Source organism: Podarcis liolepis (genome assembly GCF_965112155.1).
Source record: "Podarcis liolepis genome assembly, chromosome: 6".
Classification (NCBI taxonomy): domain Eukaryota; kingdom Metazoa; phylum Chordata; class Lepidosauria; order Squamata; family Lacertidae; genus Podarcis; species Podarcis liolepis.
The window spans coordinates 47836714-47851272 of record NC_139559.1 but is presented as its reverse complement, the minus strand read 5'-3'; the positions used below and the strand labels follow the sequence as shown (position 1 = coordinate 47851272).

The 14559-nt window shown below is 44.2% G+C and overlaps 2 protein-coding genes across 4 annotated transcripts; one reads left to right on the top strand and one right to left on the bottom strand.

Moving 5' to 3' along the window:
- Positions 1 to 72: 72 nt before the first annotated feature.
- TMEM167B (transmembrane protein 167B) lies at positions 73 to 2750 on the bottom strand. Its single transcript, XM_083509802.1, has 3 exons — positions 2609 to 2750; positions 2236 to 2367; positions 73 to 1473 (listed from the first exon to the last, which is right to left on the bottom strand). Exons 1-3 carry the CDS (start codon positions 2616 to 2618, stop codon positions 1391 to 1393), a joined length of 225 nt encoding a protein of 74 aa, XP_083365928.1. The 5' UTR covers positions 2619 to 2750; the 3' UTR covers positions 73 to 1390.
- LOC310709761 (protein FAM107B-like) lies at positions 2385 to 14525 on the top strand. 3 transcript variants are annotated; one of them, XM_083509798.1, is made up of 6 exons: positions 2777 to 3177; positions 5358 to 5516; positions 9234 to 9270; positions 10959 to 11106; positions 12179 to 12323; positions 13554 to 14525. In XM_083509798.1, exons 2-6 carry the CDS (start codon positions 5493 to 5495, stop codon positions 13668 to 13670), a joined length of 471 nt encoding a protein of 156 aa, XP_083365924.1. In that variant the 5' UTR covers positions 2777 to 3177; positions 5358 to 5492; the 3' UTR covers positions 13671 to 14525. The 3 variants fall into 3 exon arrangements, with proteins under 3 accessions (XP_083365922.1, XP_083365924.1, XP_083365923.1); XM_083509797.1 differs by lacking the exons at positions 2777 to 3177; positions 5358 to 5516 and adding exons at positions 3705 to 4100; positions 4132 to 4529; XM_083509796.1 differs by lacking the exons at positions 2777 to 3177; positions 5358 to 5516 and adding an exon at positions 2385 to 2763.
- Positions 14526 to 14559: the final 34 nt, after the last annotated feature.

Below are 14559 nucleotides of genomic sequence, written 5' to 3'. Positions count from 1 at the left end.
TTCATTCATATTCCTTCAGTTCCGACCCATGAAAATAAGAAATAAAATGTCAAGAGGCTATTAGATACAAAGTATGGGGAAGAAAAATAAGGCAGGTTTATTCACACACATACTTCTGAAATACCCAAAGGCCCAGTTAGGGCTCCAGTGTACTTCTTGCCAATTTATAAAAATGCGGTAAGAGACAGTTCCTGTCTGTGATGACATACAAACTTGCCTTTTCAGTTTTATGCAAACTATGGATTTTTAAAAAATGCCCCAGTCCTGAAGTTACTTGTGAATTTCTGTCCATCAAGTGTTTTCAACATTGAAAACTTAAAATAAAACATGCACTTTTACTGCTTCTACTGTAGCTGCTTCTACTCTAGATGATGACTTCCTATAATGTAAGGACAAGGTTAAAAGGGAGTACAATTCAAATAAGGACAGTGAAGAAGAAAAAGAACATAAAAGGGAATCATTAAAAAAAAAGAAAGCAAACATAAATCTTTCACCTTTAAAGTCTATACACTTTCCAAAATATACAAGTTATGATCTTTAAATGTAATTTAAACATTTTAACATCTATTAACTTATGTAACAGCATATGTCCCCATTGCTTTCTCCTACACAGCAACATCCAAAAACTGGGTATGTTTGAATTGTTGTCAATTGTTAATTGTGTGCTACAGAACTTGCAGCATTTCAGCCATTCTTGGCTGTTTACAAGAGGTGGTAAGGCTGTTAATTATGCCAAGGTGGTGCAAATATATCACCAAACAGCATTTTATTTCCTTTGTGATTCAGATTGTTTTTTTCCTTCAAGGGTAAAAAGTGCATAAACACTTCTTTGAACTGTGCAAAGATTTTACTCTATTACTAGCTAGTTTACCATATCCAGTTACTAATTTTTATGTAGCTTTATCCTCCAATCTTAAAAGTGCATTAATAAAAGAAAAAAGCCAATGAAAGCAAAATCCACACCTGTACTTTGCTGTTCATTATTACATTTTTGGGATTTAGAGCAATTCCCTTTAAAACACCAGGAATGCAAATCCTTCCCCCCTCTATACTGTGCCAGACTCTGGAAACATAATTATTCACTTCCATTTGCCACAAACATTTGATGGTTTTCCTTGTGCAAATTGTAGTATTGATTTTAAGAATCTGCACATAAAACAATCTTTGTTGATCATTTTCAAGCTTACTAGAAGCACAGACGATGGTTGCTGTTATAAAAGCCACTCCCTTGGTCTCAAAAAAGGCTTGGTCATAGAAGAATTTCCCCTTGACATCTGTGCAGGGTTCTGTGTCAGTTCCTCTAAGAGATATTTTGTCCTCTGAAGCAAAAGAGATATGCCTTCTTTAGCATCTTCATTCAAACAACACTGTCCATCTGAAGTGCTGAGATTCATTTTATAAAGAGGACATAAAAAGCCATTACAATGCAGGATATTGCCACTGCTGCATGGAGTCTAGTACCAATCACTGCCGCTGGAAAACAAGAGAGAGATTTACAAGTTGTAACAGTATAGAGCACACATTACTTCTTAGAATTTTTGTGAGAATTCAGCATAAGCATTAGATCGTCTTTATTACCACATAAACTAAAGCAAGGGCATCAAACTCAACTACGCTGGAAATCCAAATTCCCCACTAAGTAATTGCCTAGTGACCATATTAGAAATGGTTAATAGGGGTGGGGAGAGATGCAAATTCTGCCTGAATTGAACAGTAAGAAGTTCTACCTCACTGAGTACTTGTTGCTTACCACTTACTAAGTTCTGTTCTACTAAAGTTAGTATTTTTTTTACAGCAGCTTTAACAATTTTGTTTGCTCTTAAGCAATTAAAAGAATGAAGCTGAGAACCAAGATTTATTATGCGCTTGTCCTGTTGTAACCTAGAGATCCTAGGAACAAGTGGTTCCCCACGCTCCTCAATAAAACAGCTATCAAAACTCACCATAGAACCAACAACAAACCCCCCCACTCTCTGAAGCGACCGATCGCATAAACAAGCCTGTTGTGATGCATCCCAAGTCACAATGCAGACGCTCCATTTTACCAACTGTCAGGAACATTTCCTTGAAGGTTTGTTTGTTTGTTTAACATTTTATGGCATGAACATTTTATGGCTTGAAATAGGCAAAGAACTTCTTCCTCTCCTGGCAGTTTGTGAAGGCTGCCCAGACTTGTTCCCACCCATTTCGCCTTCCCTCCCGGTTGATCCCTGGGGTTGAGAGCGAGAGGCTTACCTTTGTAGAATACCCCCCAGACGCCCCTCTTCTCCGAGAGCAGCCAGACTTTCAGCCGAGGCACCTTCCGGAAGTAGGCGCAGGTGCACACGAAGAGCAACCCGAACACCAGCAGCCCGTCCAGCGAATACACTGCAAGGGAAGAGAGAGAGAGGCCGTCTTGAGTCAGGGCCTCCCGGCTCTTAAGGGTGGCGGGCAGCGGGGGGGGGGGTCTAGCGAAGAAACCCCCAGGCCAGCCTCTGGTCCTCGCCCCGAGGGCGCTGCCCCGCTCTGGAAGGTGGGGGTGGCAGTTAGTCAGAGAGGAGGAACAAGGCGCAGGGTCACTTTGCGGGGCAGCCCCCGCTGAGGCAAACCCCCACCGCACCCGTCTCACCGTTAGCCATGACGGAAACCCGCAAGGCCCAGACCAGGTCTCGTCACCGCATCGCCCAGAATGAACGAACGGCCAGCGCGGCACCGGAACTTCCAGTGCCGCCAATAGAGCTCCGGCGATGGAGCGCTCTCTATGGTTCGCCTCTTCCTAGAAAGGTGGGTGCGCGTGTCGCGGCATCAAGGCAGCACTAGCAGAAGGACGGCTGGTCGATTTGTTTCGAGAGCGCCCTGGCTTGTCAGCGGCGGGTCTCGCGACCGGATTTCCTGCTATCTTTTGTTTTCGTGCTGTCTTTTGTTTGAAAAAAAAGTGCAGATATCCGGGACTGTGTTGTTGAAGTGCTGTTTGGCAGCCACACACAAAAAAGGGGACGGGAGTATTTTAAACTCGATTTTCTTGTGGGATGCGAACATGTGAATGGGGCGGGCTCACCTTTCTTCTAGCTATTTTTTCTTAATCGCCATGCAGATGATTCTGTAGTAGCAGAAAAATAAACTGCTCAATATTGTTATAATTTTCTCATAGCTAATGCGGGGAGCGACGCTTACAACAACCCTGCCATGTAGTCCAGTGTTACTTACCTCCATATTATAGACAGGGGAGTAGGAGTTACAGTGCATTATAATCGTTCCTCAGTCAGGGACTTACACTGTACTTCCAAGAGCTGTCACTTAATCGAGCACTACTGATGAAATAATCTAACAGACTGCAATGCTGCTCAATATTCACATATAATTAAAACAAAAACAAAAAATATATAAACCACTTACAATACAAATCTTTATTATGGTCATAAGGGACCTCTGACTGTTAGGTCCAGTCACGGACGACTCTGGGGTTGCAGCACTCATCTCGCTTTATTGGCCGAGGGAGCCGGTGTACAGCTTCTGGGTCATGTGGCCAGCATGACTAAGCTGCTTCTGGCAAACCAGAGCAGCACACGTAAACATTGTTTACCTTCCCGCTGGAGCGGTGCCTATTTATCTACTTGCACGTTGACGTGCTTTCGAACTGCTAGGTGGGCAGGAGCAAGGACCGAGCAACAGGAGCTCACCCTGTCGCGGGGATTCAAACCACCGACCTGATCAGCAAGCCCTAGGCTCTGTGGTTTAGACCACAGTGCCACCCGCATCATAGACGTCATAGACCAGCATAAAAGGGTGGGATACTTAAAAAATATAAAACTACTTAATTAAAAAAAATTAAGCAGTGTGTAAGAATAATAAAAAGTAATTACTAATAAAAAACAAAATCAGGACACACACACAGTAATGTCTGGGTAGGCTTGCTGGAATACAAACATTTTCAGCAGGTGTCTAAAGCAGTAAAGTGTGTCAGCTTAAATATCAATAGGGAGTTCCAAAGATTCAGAGAAATCTCAACCATCCGGTCAGCCCCATTCCCCAAATCCACTGCTTACTTGTATGAAGATACAGTGCATTCTTACCATTCTAAAAGAGGTCAATAGGGATCCACATCATTCCAAGATTGACTGGTTTTTTTAATGATGTTTTTAACTAGGCAAGACTGCTTTCTTATCTTCATGGGGTAGCATAAAGGGCTCAGAGCATGTGAAACCTTTTCCTCATAGAAGTTCTATGATAGGGCAAATACTAGTGGGAGAAAGAAGAGAAGGGATAATGGACACAATAGAAATTATGCTTTCACTAGAGGGATGGGTACCGGTAATTGTGCATCTCCAATTTAAGCCATCTGGCCAAAACAGAAGGCTCATCTGGTAAGGAAATGGTAAGCAGACACCTCCCCCCTGCCCCCGCCCCCGCCATACAACACTAAAAATAGTGCTGTAGCAGTAGCATTCTAATCTCTAGTCACACTGCTATGCTACCACATGCACAAAACTAATAATGGAGTGTCCAGTCTTATCAATGAGAACTCAGAAGGAAGTCCCCTTGTGAATAAGGTTACAGCCTTACTGTGACTTTTGAGTGGGTGTGTATAGGAATGTGCTATAAAATAAAATATGTGGGTTATACAAGCTGCTTCCCCATCCTCTCTTTATTGAGAATTTTATTTGTTGAAAAGAAGCTGGAGGCAGTTCCAGAATTCCAAAGATTCTGGATTCATTTAGGAACGGCAATTTTTCATACACTGGTACAGAATCACAAAATGCAGTGTAACAGAATGTAATCTTCATAAATGGCATGAACAAAAAAGTCCTGCACTGGGGTCACGTCCGTAGTGAGTTAATTGGTAGCCACTGTATGGGGGCAGCAGGTGGGCATTGGCAGCAGCACTGGCGAAGCTTCTAGAGATGCTATAGGCATGTCTGCCATGTTCCCACCAATTTGGTATTTTCTACCCATGTGTGCGCCCCTTTCTCAGCTGAGCTATAGCAGTAATAGCAAATCATCAGACCCAGCAATGTAATAGGTGTTTAGGATTGCTCTGTTAAGATGTTAGCCCAAACAACTTTATCTGATTTGTAATAATCTAAAGGGTGCATAATTCAATAATCCATTTTCTGCTGAACCTTGTTGATACCCTAGGAAATGTTTCAGCGTTCCAGACTTGGAAAATGACATCCTCTGCTTAATCAGCCAAAGGTTCTTAAAGGAACGTGTCACATGACACCTGTCCCCCCCCCTTTTTTTTTTTACATCCAACAACACACCCAGGGATTAGTCTAAGGGCTTTAATAGGTTTTGTGAAGAGCCTGCTAAAAGAAGCAGGGCCCATCCACAATCACATTACCGTCTCCACTGCCAAGAAAATCAACAGGAGGACTTAGTTCACAGGTGTTTTTCTAGAAGAAAGTGAAGCCAAGTGCTAAACTGTTCTGGCACAGTAAGTACTTCAGAGACAACGTTCCACAGCTTTAAAGGAAAGGAGAGTGAGGAGGGAAAAGCTTCCTCCAGTCAGTGCCATGGGGGCCTCCCAGTCAAAACGGGTGAGTAGCTTTCTTGTTGATGGTCTGATAAAGGGGATGAAGCCTGTGTCTGTCATATCCCTGACATCATGACGATATCTTTTTGATCAGTCGGCCACATTCTGTTGCGTATAGTCTTTGAACTAAGTCTATATGACAACAGAAGCATGGCAATACGGCAATCTATAAAGCAATCTCTTGAGAGGCAGAGGTGTTTCTGATGGCTGACAACTGTGGAATATTAATCTGCTGGGGGCTCTTGGAAGCTTAACCCTGAGCTTTTCTTAGAAATACTATATGACCTTTTTATTTGGGCTTAATCGTTTCATCTTGACTGCTTCTAAACTGATGAGTGGGTGGGCTTTGTGTAGTATGAATGATTAAGTAAGTATAATGGTTTAAATCTGAAATGAACAATATACTGTATATTAGACCTCAGGGCTGGCCCAAGTCATTTTGCTTCCTGAAGTGAAGGACAAGATGCCATCCCTTCTATTCCAGGAACAGCAGCCACCCAGCCTGGCCACTGAATCTTTCTTGACCACTGGGGATGGAACAGGCACCATATGGGGTACAGGGCAGGCTGTACTCCCTATAGCTGCACCATTTCACTATTAGAGCTTCATTAGGGGCTAAGTACTCCCCCCACTGGTGTCCTACAGTGTGAGAGCAAATACATTTTTATTTTTTTTTAATGTGAGCACCAACAAGGCTGCTTCTGCCTTAGAAGCAATTTCTCTTTATATTTCCTCTCCTCCTCTGTCTCCTGTTTCTCCCTCTCATGAGTGCCTCACCCCATAGTCGCCTTTGACTGGACTTAACCATCCAGGGGTCCTTTACCTTTACCCTCCTCTAGCACTGAACCACACATTTCTCTTACATTTAATGAAAAGCCAAGATAGGGAATAAACGTATTGTTCGATTGTTATGCTACTCACAGAAAGACTAAACCCTCCATTACAACTGGACTATGTAGAGGATGTGGCATCTCACACACTAGAAAACGGTGCTGTCATATTTCTCAGAAGTGCAAAAGATGGGAACTGTTGTTCACCCACAGTGCAGATGGACATAGTGTCATACACATGCTTTGTGTTAATCCTCTGGTAACCTCTCTTCAACACAGGGCTGTTATGGTGCAAAAAGTAATTGTGTCAGACCTGTCCTGTTCCATACAGGTGAAGGAAACAGTTCTTGCCCCCGCAAAACAACCTCCTGCAGGGATAAACTCCTAGATTATACTTAATCCTGCTTCTATGTCTAGTCATCATTTTCACTCTTACGTTGATCCACTGAACCTATCCCCTTTCCTCTCCACAGCCACCTAACCAAAATCCTAATTGAAAAGGATGAGGTAGATCTGCCAGAAAGGCTACTTTTAGAGATGGTTTGTTCACACTTCAGCTGAAGCAAGATGAAACTTTGTATTTCTTAGGGCTTGCTCAAACTGTCGCTTAATGTGGGTAGTAAGTTTCCTGTACCTCCATGAATTCTCCACCACCCATAGGACTATCTCCGTATCACTTCCTTCCCACAAGTTCCCCTCCCTCAACCTGGATTTGCTCATAGGAATGCTCTGAAAAGGAGAGGGTATGAAAAAATCCAGCTCAAGGGAGGGCAAAGTGTGGGAAGGATAACATCATATGGACAATGGAGAATTAATGAGGGCACATTATCCACATAAAGCAACAGTATGGATGAGATTTTAATCGGCGCAGAGCAAAGCAACACTGATCAACATTTCAATAAAAGGGGAGAGATTGGGTCTAAAGGCAGAAGGAATACTGATGAAGCTGCATTTATGTTCCTGAACTTCATAGGCATGGAGATGATGGTTTTGAGGACAACTTTAAAGCAGCTGAGCTAGTTTTCCAGGGAAAGAGCCACATCAGGTGAAGGGGAGCAGCACATGCTATTCTTTAAGCATAACTGCTAAAACTTGGCATCTAAGAAATCCATAACAGGAATGTTTGTCTTTTCCCTGAATGATGCATTCAATCTGCTGCTGCTGCAGTACATCCCTCTAGCAAATGTGTTGTTTGTCTTTGGAGATTTAAACCTGTAAGGATCAGGCAGGGCCAACCCTATGATTAGGTGGAGGGAAGCAGCTGTCTCAGGTAGTGAATGCAACTGCCCCACCCCCAATTGCTCCTGAACCCCTCCCCCCAGCCATTTCTCCCATCCTCCTGAACTGACACTCTGGCAGTGGCCAGCAGTCTCACCTAGTTATCTCCCAGTGCAGAGCCTTGACCTAGCAAACAGGAAGAGAGGCAGCCAGCCCAGGCTACACACCCCAGTAGGCACTATGTATGTGAATGCATTTCTTGGCACACATGACTGATGCTGAGGCATCCTTTGTCTGAGCAGGCAGCAAATGGGTACCAGGCAGGGCAGTGACTGAACAGGCAGCAGCAAGGTTTTGGAGGACAGAGCATGCTCTGAGCTAGCCTGTTGCCCTCAGTTTCAATGGTGGACACTGCCTCACCACAAGTGTTGAAGTAAGATTTGACTGCCTGTCTGGTCAGCTTCTCTATGGTGGAATATGTGGTGGGGAGATTGTTTGTGTTATCATATCCTTTGCCTCAGGCAGCAAAATGTATTGGACGGGCCCTGGATATGTGTTAGGGATGTTCTGCTTTGCCCGCAGCTCCATATGATTAGGATGTAGAAGAAATAGAGGTTGGTTTTGTCTGACCTGCTGAAAGTCTATGTGCAGGTACATTAACAGAAGTACTCATTTGCTCCTCTGTAAGACCATGCAGGGGGAAAGTAATGAGGATGCCTGGGCAGAAGCTCAGAACGCTCTTGTATAATGCCCCCCCCATGTGTTGTTAGTATCTTCTCAGTGTCCATTAAATGCCTGGGAACAGGCAGGGTAGGCCTGCTGGCATCTATGCCATTATAATAGTCTTGCATTGTTTACTTTGGATGAGGCGGCCACAAACCTGAGCCTGACAGATGACAGGCTAATCAGCAGTGGCTTAAAAGGGAAATCTCATCGGAGATGGAAAACCTAATCTTTCAAAGCTGCACAGAGAGACCGAGGGATCCAGAATAGCTTCATCAGGTTGAGATGATCCTGTGTGAATGATCAGAGCAAAATAGAAGAGTTGGGCAAATTAATGTCATACAGAAAGTAACATGGGGTTAGGAAAATGCACAGGCATCAGACATAAGGCAGCCTATTAGCACTGTGGATGACGGAAAAGCTTGATTTGCAAAGGAAGGAAGGTCTGTGAGCGGCAGCTGGGTATTCCAGAGCCAGAAGCGAACTGTAGTATCTGGACTCCTTTCCAATAGAAGGCAGGCAGGTGATTATGAGGGTTATTCTAATGATTTTGGGTTCAGCTAGAGGGTATGTTATAGTGACTGGCCCAAATATGGTCTGCATTTTATTCTGTCTGGCTCCTTTCACCTGCTAATTTCACAGCACTTTAGTAACATTGGCAAAGAGCTTTATTTTTCACAGAGACTTTGGTATAAAACCTTCATGCATTGGCCAGTGAAAGAGCTGGAGATTGAGCACCAGGCACTGGAGTGTTTCAGCTGTTTGCCTCCACTTGTATATTTGTAAACAAACTGCAATATTATAAAATGTCATAAGCCTCCCATGATCTCCTTTCAAAGGAAACCAAACCGGGGTGAGCACTACACCCCTGGGACGCAAATGTGGTGAAAGCAGAAGTGCAAGCATTTGTTGATCCATTGCTTTTTGAAATGCTGCCTTTTCTGTTCCAGGGTGAATACAGAACTCAGAAGAGCAGTCTGAACCCAGGTAAGAGTATTTCACAGCAGGCTGGGGGTACCTTCTTCAATCCAAGGGCTACATTCTCTTATGTGGGAAGTGCATGCCAGTGGTGGGTGTGGCCAAGGATAAAAGTGGGCAGTGAAGTGCATGTGGCGTTTACCTTTATGCATGGGTGGGGGCCAGCTGTCTGTCCTACAGTCCTAAGCAAAAAGCAGAGGGAGTAGTTATAAATATGGGGAGAAACTATGCAAGCATTATGACCTGGGGGGTGGGAAAATGGGGGTTGTGTTCCTCTTACTCACTGAATGTATTAATTGGCCATAGCAGCAAAAGTCTGTTGTATGATGCATAGAAGGATGGCGTCTATTCAGCCTGTGACTATTGGAACTTGCCCCAAGTACTCTTTTGGAGTCTAAAGGGTTTTTGCATATGATCAAAATAAGTGTGCCCCTTTATTTAGCTTCTTGTTAGCTCTGTGCTAGTGGGGGGGGGGGGCTGCCTTGTTAGAGGTAGGGAATGCTGGGTGATTCTCTTCCAGGTCCTTGCCAGTACTGCGTGTGTTCATTCCGTTCTGTTCAGCTTTTCCATCACCTTGTGAAACCTTTTTAAAACCCACATAAAATTTCCTCTTTTAAATGTCATTCACATGGTCATTTTTTAATGGAGTTATAAACAGTTTATCAAGGTTTTCATGGTTAAATAATGGTATAAATGTGCCCCGGAGTGGTGAAAAAAGAGGTAGCAACCATAGATTTCAGGTACTGAAATGTTCAGTGGTGGAATTTGTGGTTTCGCCACATGGGGGTGCATTTGTATAATAATAATAATCTGCGTGGAAGACTTAACATAACAGAAGTCTTGATGGACCACCTGTGACTGACCTGATGTGTCATTTGCATTACAATGCCAACCCTGTCTTAAAGGATCTCAGAAATGGAAGAGAATTCAAGCCCGCACTTCAACTGCATGTGAATTGCCTTGTTCTCAACCAAGTCATTCAGTAAGCCCCAAGTATTGAGGAAGATCTACACCATGGGTAGGCAAACTAAGGCCCGCAGGCCCAATTGCCTTCTCAATCCGGCCTGCAGACGGTCCAGGAATCAGCATGTTTTTACATGAGTAGAATGTGTCCCTTTATTTAAAATGCATCTCTGGGTTATTTGTGGGGCATAGGAATTCGTTCCTTTTTTTCTCTTCAAAATAATAGCCTGGCTCACCACATGGTCTGAGGGACGGTGGACCAGTCCACAGCTGGAAAAGGTTGCTGACCCCTGATCTACACTATGATATGCCTATCCAAGCCATTTCATTAACATTTAGAGATCTTTCCACAGCTCACTACTGGAATAGTTAGGGGACAACATGCCTCAAGAAAACAGCAATGGGAAGACCAACCTAGCCCCCCCCCCCCACGGACCAGAGAGGGAGCAGCTTCAGGGTGTTAGGACCCTGGGGGTCAGACTCCCCCAACTTCAGTGGGTGAGGCCAGGGATTCAGAGGGGAAGAGAGAATGACTCTCTGTGGGGAGAGTGTTGTTGACATTAGGTCCTACTTTACACCACTCTGGAACCCTTAAAGAAGAGCAGGTTAAAAATACTTTCAACAAATTGATGCTGAACAGCTTTGTAGCCAATTTACAGTATGAAAGCAGAGAGGAAAATTTGTAATGAATTTTCTGAAGGCTTCAAAACTGTTGTCATGCCATTATGTTCCAGAAGGAGACAGCAGAAGCTTTGAGCATGGCACCTACCAGGCATCTGAAAGCCACAGGAGTCTCATTGAGCCTAAGAAACTGCCAAACCCAGTGAGGGAGTCCAAGCACCATCGGGAGTTGCACCGGGAACTGATTTTCACTCAAAGGAGGTGAGAGTGTCTTTAATCCAGGAATTGCAGTAGTTTAGGCACTAAAGCTTTGAACAGAGAACATACCATGAATTGGCCCCTGAGGTGTACCACAAAATGGTGCCTCCCTGGCCAGGGAAGAACAGTTGAGTGAAGATCTGCATTGGGAACAAGGCGGGGAATCAAATCAATCTTACATGACCGTTGGCGTGAGAATCCAAGGCTGCCAGAGGGCAGGGGCTGCTCTGAATCATACCAGGGTGGTGTAGAACTTAGGAAATTCCAGAGGGTTGCCATATGTCCTCTTTTTCCAGGATGTGTCCTCTTTTTCATGGGTAGAGTTGTCATAGTTATAAGTAAAGGTAAAGGTAAAGGTACCTCTGACCGTTAGGTCCAGTTGTGGACGACTCTGAGGTTGCACGCTCATCTTGCTCTATAGGCCGAGGGAGCCGGCGTTTGTCCGCAGACAGCATCCAGGTCATGTGGCCAGCATGGCTAAGCCACTTCTGGCGAACCAGAGCAGCGCACGCATTTATCTTCCCGCCAGAGCAGTACCTATTTATCTACTTGTACTTTGATGTGCTTTCAAACTTCTAGGTTGGCAGGAGCTGGGACCGAACAACGGGAGCTCACCCCGTCGTGGGGATTCGAACTGCCGACCTTCCGATTGGCAAGCCCTAGGCTCTGTGGTTTAGTAGCACAATCTCTCTTAGGTGTGGGTCCATGAGATATCTCTCAAAAGCACTTAAATCTAGCATCTAGTATGGCGACTCGGGGTATCCACTAAGCCAAATAAGAAAGGGATTTTTGCCCAATACACAGGAGAGAAACCACACTGGGACTCCCAATCGACTTGACTGGGCACTGGAGGAATATAACAGTCCAATTCTTACAGAGCCCATATTTAGTTCTTCATAGGTCTGATAAGTTAAGCGTGTGCCCAAATATAATATTTTGTCAGGAGAACCCTGGGTTATCATGGAATCTGGTGAAAGTCAATGGGATGAAGGAGGGGGTGTAGAATAACAGGCATTGTGGAAGAGAAGAAAGGCTCATCAACTTCTGCTTTTGTGCTGTGTTGTCCTTTCTGTAGGGGGATCCTTCCAGAACACAAGCCCGAGCTTCAGAGAGTTCTAGAAGCCAGAAGAATCAAGCAGCTGAAGCAGCAGGAAGAAACCCAAAAGCCCTTGACAGATCTGGAAGAAGAGCTAAGAAAACGACAGCAGAAGCTTGACCAGGTCTTTACCATCTGTTCCCCAGTTAGTTTTTCTGGATGTATCACAACATCAAGTTTGTCTTATAACCTCCTTCATCCTACTGTGATCAGTCCATATTATTAATCCCTAACACACACCCAGCTCATCAAGGCTTATTTGTCTTCCTAGCAAAAACAGCATCTAATCACAAAGAATCCATTTAACCCCCACAGAGATAAAATTCCCAGCACCCTTAAACTACAGTTCCCAGGATTATTAGGGGATGTAGTATCTATATTGTATAGAACCCTTCTCCCTTGTGGCAGCCTTCCCCTCAGGTGTGACCAGCATCTCCTCTCTCAGTTCCTTCTCCATCGTTCATCTTCAGAAGTAAAGATAGCCAGTTCTCCTTCCAGGCCCAAACACACACACAGTTTTGATATTACGCAGACCCTGTCCTCCAAGCACCTCTTCCCTTCTGGTAAGCAGATATTGCTGTGTTTTTACTGTTTCAAAAACATACCAAATCAGTTTTAATCAGAAGTGACAATGGGACACAAAGGTGGAAAGCAAGTATAGAACCCACTAAGGAAGAAAGGAAGTGTAAAACGTTTGAATATGCTGAACTGGCTGGTCTGACGAACAGGATAAGAAAAAATGAAGAAAAGGAATACAGTACAAGGAGGAATGGACAATGTTTACTGAATATGTTAAGAACCAATATAAGCAAAAACATAGCTTAGCAGGTCTCGAGTAAATCCAGCAGAGTTGAAATAGAGTATTTAATAGATAACAAATTGGATGATTAAAAAGATGTGGATTAAGTGGAGTAGTAGAAAAGCAAAGGAACCAGGAAAAGGGTGGAAGGGAAGTCATATGGTGTGTGTGTGTGTGTGCGTGCGTGCGCGCACACACACACGTAAGTGGGACAGGGGGAGGGGAGGGAGTTAAATATGCTGTTTTTGAAAATGCAAAAAATAAAATAAAAAAAGAAGTGACAATGGGACAAAAGCTGTGTGTGTGTGTGTGTGTGTGTGTGTGTGTGTGTGTGTGTAAACCATGGGCAGCAATGCCTCCCTTAAGCATTTTCAGTCCTATCAAAATTGCTGCTAAATCCAATGTCAGTGAAGCTCAGGTGTGAGTGTACGACTTTCATTTAATCAAACAATAGGGGCGTTGGTTTTGCAATAGGCTGCAGCCTCATGTTTGTGCAGAATTGTCTCTCTGGCTAGAACCAATGAAAAGATGTTGAACATTTCCCCTCCTTTACAGTATGAAAGGGAGCTGGTCTTGAAGGGCGAGCAAGATGGCCGGCCTGAGTTCATCCTCGTCAAAGAGAGCCTGAGGAAGATAAAGCTGTCTACAGAAACAGACATCAGGCAGACATGAGAGCCAGGTGACCGCAAGTGCAGTTTCTATCCGAATGGCTCCTTGATGGAAGATCACATGGAGGAATCCTAGGATGCACCACAGCCTCCCATTGCTGGCCTGCAGAGCCCCTGCTCAGGTTAACCTCAGGCACTGGGCAGCAGGAGAAAGTCGGAAGCAAGGACTAGCCTCGTGGTGGCTTTGGGTGGAGGCTGGTTGTCATTCAGCCATGACAGTTAAGGAAACATGGAGACGAAAGGGCAGATTGGAATCTGCAGTGGAGGCGGTGACTTGGCATGGCTGCCTTTTTAGTTTTTTAGGGGGGGAGGGTTGTTTGTTGTTTGTTTTGCTATTCAGTAATGCATCATTACAAAGAAAATACTCTTCTTCTTTTATTTTTTGCATTCCAAGCCTTACTAGGCTCCCATCTGATCAAGGCCTCTCTTTTCTCTTTGTAAAAATGTTGATAATGCTCTTACCTGATAGCTCCAGTGTCAAATTTTCTATGCTTAGATTGAGATATAACCCACCATTAAAGCTAACTTTGGCATGGAGAAACGTGAATGGTCTAGTGGGGAGATGTATGTTTGCAACTGTATTAGGCTCATGGATCTATAATATACGCCAGATAATGTTTTCTGCTGGCCTCAATTTCTTACCTATAGAATTAAGGGAACAATTTCAAGTGTCTCACGGGTCACCATCCAGGAGAAAAGCATTAAGGATGGTGAGATACGCAAGTAGAGGCACAAATAACAGGTGGATGAACTTCGGATGGTTTGAGATGGTGGGAAAGGGTTGGGAAGCTTCCTTAGCCTGGCAAAGAGTTAAAAATGCAAGCTTAGCCTGGCAAAGAATCAAAAATGCAGGTGTGGAGGCAGGACTGGTTGTTTATCTTATCTGGAAGTAC

Bases quoted from the DNA above. Each gene is read 5' to 3' on its own strand.
- LOC310709761 (XM_083509796.1), top strand. From the start codon at position 2,617: ATGACGGAAACCCGCAAGGCCCAGACCAGGTCTCGTCACCGCATCGCC. The intron at 11,107-12,178 runs GTGAGAGTGTCT...TCCTTTCTGTAG, and splicing joins CTGATTTTCACTCAAAGGAG to GGGGATCCTTCCAGAACACA. The intron at 12,324-13,553 runs GTCTTTACCATC...CCTCCTTTACAG, and splicing joins GACAGCAGAAGCTTGACCAG to TATGAAAGGGAGCTGGTCTT.
- TMEM167B (XM_083509802.1), bottom strand. The intron at 1,474-2,235 runs GTAAGCCTCTCG...CTTGTTTTCCAG, and splicing joins CTGGGGGGTATTCTACAAAG to CGGCAGTGATTGGTACTAGA.